This window comes from Panthera leo, chromosome E1, assembly GCF_018350215.1.
Source record: "Panthera leo isolate Ple1 chromosome E1, P.leo_Ple1_pat1.1, whole genome shotgun sequence".
Lineage (NCBI taxonomy): Eukaryota > Metazoa > Chordata > Mammalia > Carnivora > Felidae > Panthera > Panthera leo.
Window position 1 is genome coordinate 3,169,631 of NC_056692.1, and position 14,732 is coordinate 3,184,362.

The 14,732-nt window shown below is 46.1% G+C and overlaps 1 protein-coding gene across 5 annotated transcripts in view; it reads right to left on the bottom strand.

Annotated features, from left to right (window-relative positions):
- Positions 1-14,732, bottom strand: part of MYH10 (myosin heavy chain 10) — a 130,670-nt gene that overhangs the window by 66,354 nt on the left and 49,584 nt on the right. For all 5 annotated transcript variants that reach the window (XM_042915177.1, XM_042915178.1, XM_042915179.1 and 2 more), the window contains 2 exons: positions 11,910-12,002; positions 894-957 (listed from right to left, as the gene is read on the bottom strand). In XM_042915177.1, coding sequence (XP_042771111.1) covers positions 894-957; positions 11,910-12,002 — 157 coding nt within the window. The remainder of the gene's footprint in view (positions 1-893; positions 958-11,909; positions 12,003-14,732) is intronic.

Sequence of the window (14,732 nt, forward strand, 5' to 3'; positions counted from 1 at the left end):
TGAGCGTATCTGGAGATGTAAAATACAATTCTGAATTATCCCTTACCCGAGGGATCGAAAGGTTGTACTTCTATCACAGGGTCCCTGATACTTGTCAGAGGTAGCAGAGAACTGTCACCTGTATCCTTCCTAATTGGGACACTATCATTTGGAATCCTTTCCATTTTATTACCTCCGTTTTAATTTTTTTAAACGTTTATTTATTTTTGAGAGACAGAACCCGACGCGGGGCTCGAACTCCCGAACCAGGAGATCATGACCTGAGCTGAAGTCAGATACTTAACCGACTGAGCCACCCAGGTGCCCCTTACCTCTTTAATCGAAGTAATTCTACACAGACTTCTCTTTTCTTAAGGCCCTTCTACGCAGATGACAACTTCTAGGACTACTCTTTGTATTTGACATTTGTTTCTCCTCTACTTATATTCTGCGTAACGCTAACTGAAACTACTGGAACTGTGCCCTTGCAGAAGGCTTGTTGGGGGGGGGGGGGTATATGCCCATCCCACTAATACCGTGAGCAGACGGTAAACAAGGGCTAACCCAACATGGACTCAGGAGCAGTTCAATAGGAGGTGCTCACCTCAAGGCTCTCCTACCGCGCCAACGTTTCCTGGGTTCAAATGCAGGTGATTCTCCCCTCAGTGGGACTCTCCTCTACCCCGGCTGTGTGAACACGGTACGGACTGGCATGAAAAACCACCACCACCACCACCACCACCACACTCTGGCATTAACATTCAGTAGCTGGAAGTGTCTGACCATGTCGTGCTCCCTCTGGGCTTCAGTCTGATCACCTGGGGAGTGGGAGTGATGCCACACGGGGCTGCCCTGGGCCGGAGGAAGATCAACCGCCTCTCCGGTTTGGATTATGCAGTTATGGAAAAGGATACACGTTTCAATGTTGGCCCCAACGATGTAGCCGGTTACATCAAAGTTGATGCGGATGAACTTGCCCTGAAAGTAAATCAGGAGAAAACTGAAAGTAAGTAAGGACACAGAGGGTGTGAACACCGTAGGAAAGTAACAAGCCAGTGCCTCCCGGTAAGTATCCATCAGTTGGTTGCAAACATGGGTCTTAATTACTGCCTCGAATAGAAAGACAAGGAAAAAGCCTGGATAAGTTCCCAAAAAAGCAGCAATCAGATAGGCTACCTTCCTGGACTGTGACATAGTAAAAATGAGACCCTAATCATTTAGAACTTTTAAGAAGCTCTTCCGCATAATCTGAGATAAAAGACATTTGACAGCATTAAAGGAACACTGCATTCGGCCCTAATAGAATTACTTCTTGAAAAAATGATGGATTGGTCTGGTGTAACAGTTTTGCAAATCCCTAAGGAATACTTGGTCTCCCCACGACACACAGAACTGTTTTACGGAAATGGAAAACGGATTGTTTTGTAACTCATTTCATAAAGTTACTGTAATATGGAATACCCCAAACGGTAAAGCTGTCATAAAAACAAGAAAGCAAAAAAAAAGCAAGTATCTCCCCTATAAATACAGATATAAAGGCCAAATTAAACCCTTTGCAAAACAAAGAAACTTAACAATGACAATGATGTAAACACTATACACTCGCTCATCACCCAAATAAATGGTCAAGGGACTGGAGGGCTTTCCTTGGGGGGAAATGGACAAGCTGATTCCAAGATTTACAGGGAAACGGAAAGGACAAAAAAAATCACAACCATGTTGAGAAAGAGGACCAGAGCTCAGGGACTCACATTACTAGAATTCAGAAAGCTGTGTTTATTAGGATAGATTGGTATTGGTGGGAGGCTAGAGATACAGATCAAGGGATCAGAAGAGAGTCCACAAATAGACCACATGGGAACGGTCAACTCACCTTCAACAAAAGGCGCCGAGATAATTTAATAGAGAAGCCAATCCATTCAACAAACAGTGCTTGAGAAATGTGTAAAATGAAACCAAAAGAACCTAGACACTTCATACCATATAAAAAAGTTAACACAAAAGAGATCACAAACCTAAAAGGATGGGCTAAAACTGTAAAGCTTCCAAAACAAAAATAAGAGACCATCATTTATTTATGACCTTAGCAGAAAAAGATGTCCTAGAAAGAATGCAAAGAGCATGAACCTTTAGGGCTTATCAATTAAAAACAGATAAACTGGGTTTCATTGGAATCTAAAACTTCTTCAAAAGTCACTGTAAAGAAAATGAAGAGTGATACCACACACTGGCAGAGAATATTTGCAAAACACCTACCTGATAAAAGACTTGTTCACACGGTAACTAAAAAGCTCTTACAACTCAGTTAACAAGACAAATAGCCCAAGGAAAACACTGGGGAAAATATTTATACGGTTATTTCGTCAAAGAAGATACGTAAATGGTCAACAGTCTATGAGAAGATGCTCAACGTCGTCGGTTATTCGAGAAAAGCAAAATAAAATGAGCACAAAGAGATACCAGCACACACCCACTAAAATGGCTGACATTTTGAAGCAAGACCAGCAAGGAGACAGAACCAGAAGGCTCCTATCACCCTGGTAAGAATACAAAATGGTACAGCCACTTTGGAAAAGTCTGCCAGTTTCGTATAAAGTGAAACCTAAGTCACCGTATGTGCCAGCGATCCCAATCCCAGTGACCCGGGAGAAATGTAAGACTTGCGCATGAATGTCCAAAGCCACTTGACTCTCAACAGCCCTCAAGTGGAAACAACCCAAATGCCCACCAAGTGGAGAATGGTCAAGGACATGGTGGTCCATTCACACAGTGGAATATTACTGGGTGATAAAAAGGAACAAACCAGTGAAATACCCAACAACGTGGACGGACGTTGTACAAAAGAAGCAAGACATAACACACTACATACTGTAGGAGCCCATTCACCGGACATTCTGAAGAAAACAGACCATGGAAACAAAAGAGATCAGTGGTTCCCAGGGCCGGGCTACACAGACTACACAAAGGCAAACGGAAGCTTTCCCAAGGGAAGGAAATGCTCTCTCTGGGCCACGGTGTTGGGCTCTCTACAATACACATTTGTCTAACCCTGTCCAACTGTACACCTAAAAAGGGTGAATTTTATTTGATGCAAAACTCAGCTTAATTTTTATAAATCACCAAGGAAGATATCTTAGGATCCTGTAAATAATTTTAAAATTTAAAATTTAAAAAACATAATTAGTTCCTTCTATTTACTACGAACAGATTACACGTTGGCCCACACCCTTCTACGGGGTGTCCAGTCCACCCACCCATGCTCCTACCCACCAGGACCCTTCTCACCTTTCCCATGTTAGGCCTACATTTATCACATAAATATTTGCTTTATGTACAAAAAACGAGTACTTATGTATTGGGATGCTACCGCAGAAAAATTTGAACTATATTATGTGCAAATTATACCTCAGTAATATTGCCTTTTGCAATTGAAAACAAGAGGATAATTCACTAAAATCATACATTTTTAAATGTCTATTTCTTTATTTCGAGAGAAAGAACAAGAGAGTAGGGGACAGGCAAAGAGAGGAAGAGAGAGAATCCCAAGCAGGCTCTGAGCTGTCAGCACAGAGCTCAACACAGGGCTGGATCCCAAGAACTGCAAGACCATGACCTGAGCCAAGATCAAGAGTTGGATGCTTAACTGCTGAGCCACCCAAGTGTCCCCATTATTTTTTTTTGTTCAATATCATGCGTATTCACAGAGAACTCACCCAATTTTCCAATTAAAAAAACTGCAAACCAAGTGAGGAAAACAAGATGAAAAAGAGAATGCACGTGGGGAAATCTAATGCTATTTCCTGCTGGAGGACCAACAAATGATGGGGGAGGCAAGTAAATTCTACCTCGAGCCCCTGCGCCCTCCTCCTGGGTCTTCCACTCCCACCACCATGGAAGTATCCTGCCTCACGTTATCTGAAAGCCCTGTTCTGCCTGGGAATGCACGGCTGGTTCAGTAACACCAGGGGTGCCATGTCACCCACCACAATGGACATTCCATGAAGGGTCTGCTTCAGATGCTGTTAACGCCCAGAGTGTTCAGGAGGGAGGGGAGAAGCACGATTCCTGTAGGATGCAAAGGCCTTTTGTGACCAAGAGCAAGGCCATGTAGAAAATGCCTCTGACTACACGAGAAACCGTTCCAACACAGGCTAAACCACAAGTCTGACAGTTATGACTGGGCGTATGTGGGCAACAGAACAGAACACGTGAAAACAGGTTTCTAGGAAATCAAGATGGCGTCTGTCACCGGCACCCACAACGCCCACTGGCCTAAAAGCTGATGTTAAATCACCGAACTTTGTGAGGTTAACAACACTTTCCGTTCCATCTAAAACCGCAACGCAGGGGCACCCAGGTGGCTCAGCCGGTTAAGCGTCCAACTTTGGCTCAGGTCATGATCTCACCGTTGGGTGAGTTCAAAGCTCTGCGTCGGGCCCTGTGCTGCCACCTCAGAGCCTGGACCGGCTTCCGATTCTATGTCTCCCACTCTCTCTCTCTCTGCCCCTCCCCTGCTCGCATTCTGTCTCTCTCTCTCCCTCTCTCTCTCTCTCAAAAATAAACATTTAAAATAAATAAGTAAGTAAATAAATAAATAAATAAAACCACAACGCAAATCCATCTTTTAGGGCTTGCTAGAGAACACTTAGCATTTTTCTGCTACTCAGAGTCACAAAACAAAAATGACAAGTTGCTCACTTGGGTGGTGGGTTCTGTTATGGGTGGGGGGGGGGGGAGTGGGGACAGGAAGTTTTGCGTAGATTTTTTTTTTTTAACAGGAGAAAACTTGTCTTCTTTTGAGACAGGCTCTTGTAAGGTTACACGAGTACTACTTTTATACAAATGGCCATTTTGCACACATCGTACGACCATGGCACTGAGAGATGCTGACCTAATGGCCCCGAGTAGAAGCAGAATCATGAGGCTGTGCTCTTTCGACACCTGAGGGACACGGTGGCAGGGCCCCTCCAAAGGACAGAGAGGGGCTATGGGGACACAGAGAACAGCGTCACACGATTAGGACAGAGAAAGCTTCGGAGTACCACTGGAGCCGAGTAATCTTACAGTTTCTAAGTATGTTAGTTTGCTTGAAGCCACAGGGTAATTAAAGGGAGGCTCCGTGCTGGTTTATCTGTAAGCTCTCTGGAGTAAAACTACCACGAACAACACTGGTCCTTGACACACCACAACTGGATCCTGACCTCCTGGCTACAAGGGAAACGGTTCCACTGTTTTCCAGAGACACGGCATTCTGGGCTAGCAGCTATTCAAAGTGGCACCTGCAGGCCCCTTTATGCTCCCCTGACGACAGGTTCCCTTAGTGCCTGATCTAGAGTAACGAGCGAGATTTAATCCAGAGGCCAGATGGCGGTGTCCACGGCTTCAGCTACGGTGACCTCCGAACTATACCAGAAGCTCGTTAATTAACAAGATGGGTCTTCACGTGAACTAAGGGGTCTTGTTGCGTAGTATGTAACGGATATAAAGATTCCGGGGGTAACGTGGACTGACTGGAAATAGACACCCCCGGTCTGGTGTGAACAAGGTGCTAAGACTCCAGAAAGGCCCGGAAGCTGCCGTGTCTGTCGAGAAGGCTGCCTTGGGCTCGATGCCAGATTGGTTTCCCGCTGCAAACTGTCCTCTGTCGCTGACATGGTCACATCTGCCCCCGGCGAATCTTTAGGGAAGGGCTGGGAGTACTAAAGAGACAGCAGTGAGTGCATTCAATTTACTTACAAACTGTTTTTAGTGTCTGCTTGCTTAGAAGCACACGTGGGGGTGCAGAACCCTGGCTGGCTTTCACGGTCATCTGGTAACCCAGCGGTAGGCAGGGCACCGGGGCCTTTACCGGGCTCTCGCTACTGAGGCTCATTATCTACCAAAAAGGCACATGAAACTGGGGACTGCCAAAATGGCTTAATTCCGTTTGGGGGAGAAAAAAAGATTTTTGCACAAATACAGAGGGCTTCCTGCTAGATGCAAGATGTATCTGTGGATACAAGGCAGAAAGTGAAGTCCCCGTTTTAAAAGTTCCGTTACGAGAGACTCATCTCACACAAACCGCCTCCATCTGGAATGCATCTGACTTCTCCACAAACAGACCGGGGCTAACCGTGAACGATTATTTTCCTAAGGGTAATGCTCTCCTCAAAGAATCCCCTTTAATACGGACCATGTGCTCGCAACTTGGAAAGAAAAAGATCATCTTCAGGAAATGATTCGTCTCTATCAGATCAAAGAGATGGAAACAAATGGACTCTAAAAGCTGATGGGAGTTTGTAGTTTCAAGCATTTTCACCGCAAATAACGACTCGGCGCAATTCCCCTGTCCACCCGCCGTTTCCGCGACTTGTCGCTCCTCCGGCTGGACGCGGGGCGCCGCCCCCGCCTGTCCTGGCCACACAGCCGTCCCTTCATGGATCTCAGACGGCCCTCGCGTCCAGCCTCAGGGCCCGCGTGTTCCCAGAGGGCCCGGCGCACGTGGTCACCAGTGCCCGGAGGTTGAAGGCCCGGATGCAGCGGAGCCTGAGGAGGCCAGGGGCTCGGATACGCCCCCGGGGCCTGGAAGAGCGGGCGGCACCTAGTAGGCCGCCGCAGCCTAACCGAGCCCATTCCGTAACTACGAGACGCCCACTACGTACGCGCACGTGCGAGGCGCCATGCCAGGAACGAAGGATCGCGAGAACAGGCTGACGTCCTTCCGCGAGACTCCGCGCGCTCCCGCGAGACTCCGCGTGCTCCCGTACGACACACAGCAGCCGCCCACAGACGCCGAGGAGCGAGGTGAGGCAGGTGGCGAGGACGCTGTGTGGCAGCGATGGACGAACAACCCGATCAGGTGCTCGGGAGACACACAGATGGGCAACCGTGGACAGACCGGGAGTACGTTCTGGAAGAGCGACCCACAGGGCTCACTCCAGTCTGGACACCGGCCACGAGGCAAGGCGGAGTCCGGGAGGATTTTCGTTGTTGCGTTTCACGCCCCCGCAGCCGGGAGGTTTGATGGCACCGTAGAGTGACAGAAGACGGAAGGAGCACATTCTGAATAGAAAAGGTTCCATTTGGAACACGTTAAAGCTGCGAAAACCACGAAGACCGCCAAACGGCAAGAACGAGGCGGCACCACAGGGCCTGGCAAAGGGCAGGAGCTCAGTAATGAGCCGAAGTGCACGAGATGGAAATTCCGGAACATGTGATTAAAAGACGGGCCTACACGGGGCCGCCCGCTGACGCCGCGAGAAGCAAAGCATTGGTGGCGGCAGCGCCCACAGAAACCTTCACAGGGAGGCTTCGACTTAGCTGAGCTCCCGACAGCCCGTGCGGCCACTCACTCCGCTATTTTTTTATGGAACCACTAAAATCAACTACTTTTGTAGCTTGGTGCGGTTAACGCCTTTGGATAGTTTAGTAGCTGGCTATGCTATTTCTCTGAAAAATCCTATAAATATCAATATGAAGTTGACTTCCTAAGAATTACAGCCCAAAGTCAACTATTTTATTTTTATTTTTTTAAATGTTTACTGAAATAGCGCATGAGTGGGGAGGTGCAGAAAGAGGGAGACAGAGGATCCGAAGCGCACCCTGTGCCGTCAGCAGAGCCCAAAGTGGGGCTCCAACCGACAAATCAGGAGATCATGACCTGAGCCGAAATCAGACACTCAACCAAGTCAACAATTTAAAGACATTTTTGTTTCTCAGCTGAACTAGCTATGTGTAGGAACACTGCCTTAATGAAAAATATTTTAAAAGATAAGCTTTAAAAAAATTTTTTTTTAAGTTTATTTATTTTTGACACAGAGAATCTGAAGCAGGCTCTGCACCCGCAGCACAGGGCCCCGTACAGGGCTCGAACTCACAAACCATGAGATCATGACCTGAAACCGAGAACTGGATACTTACCTGAGCCACCCAGGCGCCCCAGGAGATTAACTTTTAATAGAATAGGCAGAATAAGACCTTTGGGAGGTGGAACTCTAGCTCAAACAGGGTTTATTGAGGATTTAGACTGGGTAGGTATTCTTGCTGGAAGGATCTTGCTAGAAAACAACCTAAGAAGTTCTTCCTGCCAGTAGGATGTAAAACAAGTTCCTACCAGAATTATTTACATGCACTTTCGGAACAGGATGCATAAATAATAAGCTTTAAGGAGACTTGTGTATAGTAATTACTTTGCAAATAAATTTTGACAAGCGATTACTTTGATTCAGACTCTAATTAAAAAAACATTTTTAGGGGCGCCTGGGTGGCGCAGTCGGTTAGGCGTCCGACTTCAGCCAGGTCACGATCTCGCGGTCCGTGAGTTCGAGCCCCGCGTCGGGCTCTGGGCTGATGGCTCGGAGCCTGGAGCCTGTTTCTGATTCTGTGTCTCCCTCTCTCTCTGACCCTCCCCCGTTCATGCTCTGTCTCTCTCTGTCCCAAAAATAAATAAAAAACGTTGAAAAAAAAAAAAATTTTTAAGGTATATTTATTTCTGAGAGAGAGACAGAGGACAAGCAGGGGAGGGGCAGAGAGAGAGTGGGAGATACAGAATCCAAAACCAGGGTCCAGGCTCCAAGCTGTCACAGAGCTTGATTCAGGGCTCGAACTCATGAACCGTGAGATCATGACCTGAGCCGAAGTTGGATGCTTAACCGACCGAGCCACCCAAGCGCCCTGATTCAGACTCTAATTTCAAGAAACAAGCTGGAGCAGGATTTTTCAACCTCGACATAATGGACATTTGGGGCTGGATAATTCTTTGTCCTGGGGTCCATCCTGTACACTGTTGGATGTTTAGCAGCATCCCTGGCCTCTACCCATCACCGAAACCAAACAACCAAAAATGCCTCCAGGCACTACCAAATGTCCCCTGAGGGTCTCCAATTGAGAACCACTAATCCAGAGTATTGCAAATTACAGATTATAACCTGCCTTTGTCAATACGGAAATCTCTCTAATGATGTATGTGCGGCAGCCAACCTCTGAGATGGCCTCAGTAACCCCCAACCTCCAGTACCGCTGTCATTGCGCAGTCCCCTCCCACGCTGTATCAGGGTTGGTCTCTGTGGCCAGCAAACTACATCAGAGCGTTGGCCCATGACTTCTAAGATGGGAAAGAACACTGTGTGGCTTCTGTCTTGCTCTCTTGGATCATCTGCTCTTGGGGACCACCAGCTGCCATGTCATGAGCACACATCCCTATAGAGAGGTCTTTGAGGTGAGGAATGCCTTGGAGGAACTAAGGCCTCTTGCCAAAAGCTAACCGGGTAAGTCTGGAAGAAGAGCCTCCGGCCTCATCAAGCTTCACGTGACCGCAGCCCTCAACAACAGCACCTTCGTGGCACCTTCACGAGAGATGCCGAGTCAGAACCACCCATCACATGGAAGCGGAGATGATCCAGGTTTCAAGTCACCAGGGTTAGGGTAAGTTGTTACACAGCAACAGGTAACTAATACGGAATCATATTTCCACATGTCCCAAACGTACAAACGCTGGCAGGCACATGGGTCCTTACTGCTTAGTAACGCACTCACTATAGTCTTTACCAAAGGACCGGATGGCAGCAATTTATCTTTTTTTTTTTTAGGTTTTTATGGATTTGAGAGAGAGAGAGAGAGAGTGCGAGACAAAGCAGGGAAGGGGCGGGGGGGGGGGGGGGGGGAGGGAGAGACAGAATCCCAAGCAGGCTCCATGCCATCAGTGCAGAGCCCGACGTGGTGCTTGAACTCATGAACCACAAGATCATGGCCTGAGCCGAGATCACGTCAGATGCTCAACCAAGTGAGTCACCCTGGTGCGCCAATAATTTCTTTTCCAGGCAAAGATGAGACAAACAGGCACAAAACAGTTTCTCCTGAATTTAAAGTGTGGTTTGGGGCAGGGGAAATCAGAAAAGACTGGTAACTTGATTTATGTAGTAAAATAAAGCATTTTCCACTAAGAAATCCTTGTAAATCTGCATGGAGATCCACATACCAAAGCTGGTAGCTCACTGTGTCTTCTATCCCGTGATACAGCCGCTAAACTCAGGGCTTTCAGGAGGAAGAATTGAAGATTTAAATGTGGCTCAGGCTCAGTGCTGATGGCCCAGGGGATGATAAAACCCTATAAGTGAACCTCAGCTTCCCCAGATCTTTTACAAACCCCAAAGTCACAGCTATGCTTTTTCCTGACACAGGCGTATTTGTTACTCCACTCTGTCCGTAAAAAGCTAAAATAATGACCTAATGAACTTGGATGAAGCGATTATCTTACTAGGAATAAACAATACTCCAAACAAATAGGTTCCTGTTTCCTCCATAATGTGGAAAGCCTCTCGCACTCGAACTACCTCTTTGGGTGCCATGGGCTGAGTCGTGTCCCATCTCAAATTCTTTAAAAAAAAATTTTTTTTTAATGTTTATTTATTTTTGAGAGAGACAGAGGATGAACGGGGGAGGGGCAGAGAGAAAGGGAAAGACCGAATTTGAAGCAGGTTCCAGGCTCTGAGCTGTAAGTACAGAGCCCGACATGGGGTTCAAACCCAAGAACTGCGAGATCGTGACCTGAGCCAAAGTTGGATGCTTAACTGAATGAGCCACCCAGGTGCCCCCCACTGCCTCAGAACAGGACTATATTTGGAGAGAGGGTTTTTACAAAGATAATTAAGTTAAAATGAGGTCACTGGGGCCCTAGTCCCACACGACTGGTGTCCTCACAAGAAAAGAACAGGACACAGATGCACACAGAAGACGGACCACGTGGACACCGGGAGATAGCCATCTATAAGCCACAGAGAGGGACCCCAGAAGAAACCAACCTTGCCACACCTTAACCCTGGACCTCCAGCCTCTCAAAGAAAATCAAGGCAGTCCTACCAACTCCTACAGAGGGTTAGCTAGCTACCTTCGGGCTCAGTGGGTCCTCTGTGATTCCATATCTGGCTGCTTCCACTAATCACACAACCCAGGCCATCAGAAAATCAACATGAACGCCAGGACTTCACATTATACTCAGAGTAGAACAGTATGTCACCGTGATACTAGATTCCCCCAGATTATCCATGAAGGAGTCATTAGTAAAGTCTCTTTTGATGTGGCCTTGAATTGTACAAATACTTCTAGGATGGGAGGAGGGAGGAAAAACATAGAATTAACTCTAATGATTTAAGTAGAAATAACTGTAATTGAAGACCCTCTCCAATCTGTGGAAAATGGTTAACTGAATCTTGAGGACTATAATTCAAGGCAAGGAGTTTACAGCAGGCACGCCCATTTTGCTGGATATGATTTTAGAGAAGATTTGGCACTGACACGTCAATAGGGCGTAGCTGGACAGGGGACATACCGCTTAGGAGAACAGCCTCATGCAAACGGTCACAGCTGGTCAAACGGAGGAAGAGGGGAGAGCTTTCCAGGAATTAAGAAAGCCCTATTTTCATAGAGGAGTATTTTTATAGAGAAGTAATTTTGAGAGAGAAGTAATCGTATTGTCACATTCTTCTGACATCCATATCCCCGGAGAAACAACAAGTATGAAAAGGACAGCTGACTACACTGAATGCCAACTTGGTTTGTGGAGCATTTACGTTCCCGGTACTGTGCTAAGTACTCCACATGCATCCTCATGTAAGCTCTGTGCCCGCTCGGCAGCACGTATTGTAGACCATCCCCAAAGACGAAGAAGTTCCGAGAGGCTACCTGATCATCTACCCGTACAATACACAATTACATATGCAAATACGGGATTACAGTTACTTTCACGTTTTTTCCTTTTTAAAATGCAAAACTACTAGAAGATTGCAAGTTACATGTGACTAATCACATTTCTACAGGACTGTATCATTCTGTACCACATCCTTTATTAGCCTCTCCCTAAAATCTAGGAAGACAAGTACTCTCTTTGTTGGATCACAGTAGACATTTCACTAAAAATCTGAGAAATTATAAGTTTCGGGTGCTTTTATACTTACAAAACGAGATGAGTTATCATTTTTCACGGTCTTCGCATTTCCGAATGATTCCAGGATTGGATTCGCTTGTAAGAGCTGCCGTTCGAGTTCCCCCTAAAAGACATTACACGTATGCACACACACACACACACACACACACACACACACAAATACAAATAAAAGCGGATTAGGTTAATCTAACATCTTGACTCCAATCCTGGGGTGGGGGTGGAGTGGACAAAACAATAAACTTCCTCTCTTCCTCAGTGTTTTCATTCTGTTTGCCATCTCGTAACCTTTGTGGCTTTATTCTCAGTCATATTAGGCTCTGCTAAAGGGAAAAACAGCATGTATAAAGTGATCGGAAGGGGAAGAAAAAGTCACATTAAACAGCAGATCAATTTGAGGGCAGGGCATGTAAATTAGGCAGAGAATTTTGAAAAGAAAACAAACTGGTTTTCATGAAATGAAATTCAGCTTGACACTTCAATTAAGGACATATTAATACTTACACTTCTGTTTATTTTTATACTGCCTTGCTCCAATGACTGAAGGCAGACAATTCTAATAACCACTATCCTAGTGGTAGATGTGTCATTTTTCCAAGGGTTGCACATGATACCCTAATGATGCCGACAGGATGATGTCCTCACTGACACTTTCAGGGAGGATGGAGATGGGGATGCTGCTGACTTTTGCTCAAATTTAACAACGCTTACTATAGAGTATGTGATAGAATATAGGCTTTATGCAGTGTCTTTACTTATGTGCAAATTCGGCTAGGAAACAGGTTCCACAAACAAAAGATGTAAGTATATTAATATGTGCTTTAATCATGACACACAGTAAGAAGCTGCATGAGAAAGCAAGATGCTATTTCTGGCCACGGAAAGCACTACAAAGTGGTGGTGTGTTCCTGGAACGTAATTTTAGAGTGTATCATAGGAACTTCGATACATCTGCTTTTTCCAAACACAAAGCTTACCCTGTATTTTAAAATACCACAGTCAGTATTCTAGACCTAAAGACGGGATGTCAAACCACTAGCAAATGTGATTCTCTGAGCAGAGGGAGAAAAGGATCCTCCTGCAACGATCTTAACTACCGGCCAGTTGCTATGTGAGCGTTGCATGATGAGATCCAAAAAGAACAAATATAACACCATACATGGAGTTGGCGTTTAACTCTGGAATTGGACTCCTTCGCTCCGTTACGAGGGTGGGAAAGTACTCCGGAGGCACAGGACCCAGTGAGATACGCTCCCCCCACAGGTCTGCCCTCCAGCACTGATCTGAACTGCCCAGATCTTCACAGGTGTTGAGTGCAGTCTGCAATGGTGTTCAACTGAAACCAGGCAGGAACCAGTCCCGTTAAGACCTGCGGGATGAACTTCCTTTCCTGGCATTTGATAATATGCTCCCTGTAGCGTTAGTCTCCCAGGTTATGGACTTCACATTTCTGCTGTAAAGCTTCCTAAACATTATAGGCTTCCCAGGGTTCTTAAACGTGGTATCCCGGCAACCATTTTTAACAACTGAGAGGCATCATTAAGGGGCATCGTTCTGTAATCTAACAAGGGCCCTTCCCCTGGTCAGCAGTCGCCCACATCACTGTGCCCACGGCTGGCATCTTGCAAAGCCCTGGGTGTACGAGCTCTGCAAAAATCAGGCTCTAGAATGCTTCTTGCCTCACTCAGCCTGTGATCAGAATGTAGAAACCGTCAGAAAAACACTGAATTTTCCTAAGTGGGGCACTACCTTTGCACTGAAGATCTATTGCTACTTAGATCTAGGAACTAGACAGAATATAGATTCCTTAGAATTACACACTATCATCCCGCCAAATCCTAATAAAAATAATTTCAGTGACATTTCACCTTTCAAATGTTTTCCTAACTTGGAGGTAAAGTATTGTATATCCCATTTTAATACTCCCTAGATGTGGCTACAAGGAGTCTTTTCTCTGTGTGTGAGTGCATGTGGGTGTGCTCATGTGTGTGATTTACGGATTCCATCCTTTCTCCTGCTGGCTTTTATTTTTATTTTATTTTTTTTTTTTAATTTTTTTTAAACGTTTTTATTTATTTTTGAGACAGAGAGAGACAGAGCATGAACGGGGGAGGGTCACAGAGAGACAGAGACACAGAATCTGAAACAGGCTCCAGGCTCTGAGCTGTCAGCACAGAGCCCGACGCGGGGCTCGAACTCACGGACTGTGAGATCATGACCTGAGCTGAAGTCGGACACTCAACCGACCAAGCCACCCAGGCGCCCCTCCTGCTGGCTTTTAATAAACTGGCTGTATCCCCTGAACCTAGCTCAGTGTCAGGTCAAAAGGATGCTCCGGGAGTGTTTGCTGAATGATTGTGGCAGCAGAGGTCCTGAAATATTCTAGCAGCATTCGGGAGGGGATGGTGCTGAGCCAAAGTTGGCAGGAAGAATCGGGTGAAGGGTCCGCACTGTCTCCATAGAACCTGCCGACTGGGCCGCTTCTGTGTCTCTGCTGTTGGGGTCACTATGTTATTAGCAGGGTTGTGGTATTACTTTTCTCCTAATGGGCCGGTGACATCAATGGGACCAAGCAAAGCTCTCAGTAACTCCTCAATGAATCACAAAAAGCTTGAACACAAAACTGTCATCGTAAAGCACACAAAAAGGGTCTTAAATTAAGAAATTACCGCTGAATTTGATCATTTCTGTGCTGTGCAATTTCACATTTTGATTAAATGGCGCTAACCTCTCTCAACCAAATTATGAAGCCGGTTATAAACCATCAGGGGACAGTGACTAAGTGCTAACCCTTCCACCAGAATTGGAGGAGCAGTGGCCCTGGTTTCGATTATTC